The following is a 4,695-nucleotide window of genomic DNA, read 5'->3' as shown; positions in this document are numbered from 1 at the left end:
GATAATTTGTCTTAATATTTTTTAATGGTTGATTTTTCTTGAAATAAATTATCTTCCATTGTATATTGTAGAACAATTAATTAGCTTATTGTTTAGCCTCAATGTAATGATTCGTTTCCCCTTATGTTTACTATTTCAGGCACCAGCCATTACTCTAACTGCTAATATTATTTGGTTTCCTGATAATTTTTTGATCCAGAAAATACCAGCAGCTGCCAAACTTCTAGACAGAAAAAGTCTTCAAGCCATTAAAATACACAGAGATACTTTCTTACAGCAGAAAGCTCAATCACTTACCAAGTAGGTTTTATAAGTATCCATAATGAAAATGTTTAGATAATATATATTCAAATCTTATACCGATTCTAAGTATATGTAAAGTATTTGAGTTATAAAATCAAACATATTTATAACCAAAGTAAAGGTAGGGCAATCTCTAGGAGATTTATTTTTTAGGAGTTTCTTTTTGTTTAAAATGTTTTAGGTTTAAACTCAGTTTAAGATTTAGGCAAATTATACTTTTTGGAAATATATGTGTGTCTGTGTATGTGTATATACACACATACATGTATGCACACCTTTATGTATATATTCACACATATACATATACTTTTTATCAGATGCATTAAATATATTTTGTTTAGAGTGAAGTCTCTACAGTAGATGTCACTTGATGACATTAAAAACATTGCATGTCCATAATTCAGTGATGATTTCTGGAGAAGTTGACTTTAATTTGATGTACTCCTTTGCTTTTATTTTTATGAAAGTAATGTATGTAGATATTTAAAAAGTCAAAAAGTACTTAAAGGTTAAAGGGAAAAATAATTATCCCTTCTATCTTCATCTTCCCTAAAAGAATGCTTTTAGCTTTTAGTTTCTTCTGATATTTATCTTATTTTTTGTTTAATTCTTATTTTATAGATTTTAAAATATACACAAAATAGAATATTATAAAGAGCCCCAGTGTTTCTATCACTTAATATCAACAATTAAATTTACAGCCCAGTCTTAGTTGAGTACAGTGCTAAAATCATATGTTGATCTGGAGGAAGATTTTAAGTGAAGTGACACAGGACTGCCACTGGCCTTGTACTGGACACAGTTTCTTTCTGTGACATAAAGTATAATAGGGGTGCTTATCCACTTTGTGTGGCTCTTGACCGTTCAGGGGAAATTGAGCCACTGCTACACATTGGGGAAAGGAGGAGTATGTCAGTATATGAGATTCCCTAAAGCATCTCTTAGTACTCAACTATCCCATGATTAAAGTATGGAAAATGACAATTCAAGCAGGACTACTCATGGCAGAGATTTCAGAGCTCTCTAATACATTTCAGAACAGTTGAGAAGGGATAAAGACATAAGTTTGGATTAAAGAAATGAATTCAATAACATGGAGAGACAGGGATCAGGTTTAGTAGCAGTAAAGATGTGGATATTGTAGTTATCAGAGTCTTGACATTCTTTAAGAATGTGATGCAGTTACTAAAAATGCCAGTACATACTTAGATTACATTAATAAGTATACCCAGCTTTTGGAAACTGGTAATTATATCTAGGCCATGGGAACTGGTAATTCCATTGAATTCTTATTGGTCAGATCATGGTTGATGTTGATGCCATGTTTTAAGAGGGCCACCAACTGCAGTATCCCTAGATGAAACTGAATAGGATGTCGGAACATCTGAAAACCATGCCCTTTGAAGACTAATTGGAGAGTTTCTGTATAGTTGGGCCTTTAAAAGAAATTAAGGGCTGGGTTAGTGGGTTTCTTTTAAGTATTTGTGGGACATTCAGGCTGAAGAGGGAACAGATCTGATCTCTGTGGCTCTAGAAGGTGGAACTAGAACCAAAAGATGAAAATGAAGATATTAATAGTAATAATTGCCAACATTATCAAGCTTTTAGCAGGCATTATGCTAAAGGCTTTAAACACATTATCTTATGTAAACCTGTAACAGTCTTCTCATTTGGGAAATAATAAAGGTCACAATTTATCCAGTGCTTTCTTTAAGCCAACAGCTATTCCAAGACTTTCACATGTATCATCTCCTTTAATCAGAAAATGACAGGAGGTAAATAACTGTGGTTATTGCTGTTTAACAAATGGGAAAACTGAAGTGCAGAGAGATTAAACTTGCCCAAATTTAAACAACTGATAGATGGCAGAGCCAGGCAGTCCAGTGCTAGAGCACAAGCTGTTAACTTACTCTAAAGTACTATTTTTATCCCGTTTTTTAGCTTAGAGAAATGAACTTTGCCAGGGCACATAGCTAAGATGTGTCAAAGAGGGTGCACAAACCAATGCCAGTTCTACTCCAGAGCCTCTGCAACAGGTAGCATTGTGTAGGCTGCTCTGAGAGGTAATGTACACTTTAACTAGACCTATGTGGGCAGAATATAGGTGATCATCATCACAAGGTGCTATGGGAAGTGAGTCTTATTAGGTGGAAGCTGGAATAAGCTAACTTTCAAAGACCCCCACATGATAAAATTTTATGTTCCTAAATTCTTTCATTCCAAAGATATAGTCTCTGTAGAGCTTTGTGGAGGTGAAGGGGCAGTGTCTTTTTCATTCTCTTTGCAGTTCTTCCATAGAAACCTAAAATTCACTCTGCTTAAGTGACACCCAGGAGAGGGAAGATGGTTTGATCAGCATGAGTTTTGTCTAACATTTTAGGAAAAATTGAAGGGGTAATTAAAAGCTGTCCAAGTCAAGTTCCAGAGTTCATTATGTAAGTGAAGAGGAAGCAGTTGGGGACAGTTTCCCTGCCCCACACTATGTACTAGACCCCAACTGGCCAAGTGCCCCTGCCACTTCTTTGACTGGGGTCCAAGGTTTGTAGGTTGCTGCATTTTGCTTTTCACTCAAAATCATTTTGATGCTGGGATAACTGACTTTGGAGGATAAAGGTGTGAACCTTCATTTCAAACTCTCAGTTGACTTACAAGTGTTGACATTGTTTACTGCTTTATATTGGTGAAGGAGATTTGTTTTTTTCTTTAGTTTTTTTTTTCCCCCCCTGTTTGTACTTTGAAGTTAAGCTGATAATCTGACAGGACTCTTGACCATTTTCGGACTCCCTTTGTCAGTTAACTTGCTTTTTAAAACTTGAAGAAGTTTTATTTATATACATTTACAAGAGACAGATCAGCTAGAGTTTGGATGTAGGAGTAATGGGCAGAGTGACAGACCTCTGCTTTATCCTGCATACTCTGATCTAAAACTGGGTGACTAATCCTGACTGTGCGTTGGCCTTCTTCATGTTATTGACATTGTTACTGTCAGAGAGAGCTCCATAGCCTAAGACCCTTTCTTCTGTCTTTGCTCATGACTTTTCTGTCCCCCCTTGTGCACTGTATCCACCTGCTGAGTCCTAATCATAGCCTTCTCCTTAAAAGTGGAGGCGTTGCTCTGAGACCCCTGTTTTTTTTCTGTGTTCCAGAAAAAAATTGAATCATCCACAAGCCAAGTAATATATCTTAGTGCACCATTCAAAGTGAAGCAAAAAGTAAAACTGTTGGTGTCTTTTGTCTAATGATTTCCTGGCTCAGCTTAAAACACATTTATTAAAGATTTTGGCATAATTCCTCTTCAAACAGTTCTTGAGATTGTCAGATTGCTTAGCAGTATGGCTAGCCAGCCATCTCTTGTGTGAATTCTACACTTAATCAAGTGGTGCTCTTCAGTCCTTTCCCCTGAGGAGCTATCCGTTAGCTGATTTCTGATCAGCAGTTAATGGAACCTCTACGCCGTCTAACTGAAGATGGTCTTTAGAAAGAGTTGGTCATGGCAGATCCCCACAGAGGGAATTGTCCATTTTTTGCACACTAAGTTTTTAAAATAAAGTATAGTTTACACAGCCTGTGGGTTAAAAGTTCCTGTCTTGGGTGATTTGAGATGCATTGATAGAGTGATTTAGTATTTGTAGTAAGCCTGCATTGTAGAATTATAGTATTGATTTAGTTTTTTCAGGACGGAAGAGCTTCCTAGTTTTAGGCTTGAATCACATTACTTCTGTGTGTCAATTTTCTCTGCTATAAAGTGGAGATCATAAGGCCTTACCTCATAATATTAATGTGAAGATTGAATGAGTTAATTTGTGTAAAGTGCTTAGACCAGTGGCCTACGGTATAGTAAGCTTTCAATAAATACTGGCTTTTATATTCAGATTCTGACCACTTCCACTTTCCCATTCTGGTTCAAGTTGTCTTCCCCTTTCTTCTGCATTATCACAGTGGCGTCCTAAGTGGTTTTCCTGCTTTTAACCATTGTTCCCTTTATAGTTTACTTTGAGCATATCAGCCAAAGTGATATTGATCTTCTTCAAAGGGAGCTCAAGTCACTCTACTCAAATCCTCTACCAGTGGTCCCCAACCTTTTTAGCACCAAGGACTGGTGCTCCTATGAGAATCTAGTGCCTGATGATCTGAGGTGGAGCTGAGGTGGTGATGCTAGCTCTGGAGAGTGGCCGCAAATACAGATGGAAGCTTCACTGGCCTGCTGCTCACCACCTGCTGTGCGGCTTGGTTCCTGACAGGCCATGGACCAGTATTAGTCCGCAGCCAGGGGATTGGGGACCCCTGCTCTACGCCTTACTCCCTCTAAGGTCTTACATAAATTCCCTACCCACTGTCTACTTTTTCTACTCTCCCACCTCTGTACCTCTCTCATCTTTTTTGTTTTCATTC

The 4,695-nt window shown here is 37.4% G+C and overlaps 1 protein-coding gene across 3 annotated transcripts in view; it reads left to right on the top strand.

The window, feature by feature from the left end:
- Window positions 1–4,695, top strand: part of WASHC4 (WASH complex subunit 4) — a 51,114-nt gene that overhangs the window by 14,175 nt on the left and 32,244 nt on the right. For all 3 annotated transcript variants that reach the window (XM_025048824.1, XM_025048823.1, XM_006914521.3), the window contains exon 13: window positions 140–300. In XM_025048824.1, coding sequence (XP_024904592.1) covers window positions 140–300 — 161 coding nt within the window. The remainder of the gene's footprint in view (window positions 1–139; window positions 301–4,695) is intronic.

The sequence above is a fragment of the Pteropus alecto genome, unplaced genomic scaffold, assembly GCF_000325575.1.
Source record: "Pteropus alecto unplaced genomic scaffold, ASM32557v1 scaffold94, whole genome shotgun sequence".
Taxonomy (NCBI): domain Eukaryota; kingdom Metazoa; phylum Chordata; class Mammalia; order Chiroptera; family Pteropodidae; genus Pteropus; species Pteropus alecto.
Note: the sequence above shows the minus strand (reverse complement) of the source record. Positions and strands in the feature narration are given on the sequence as shown.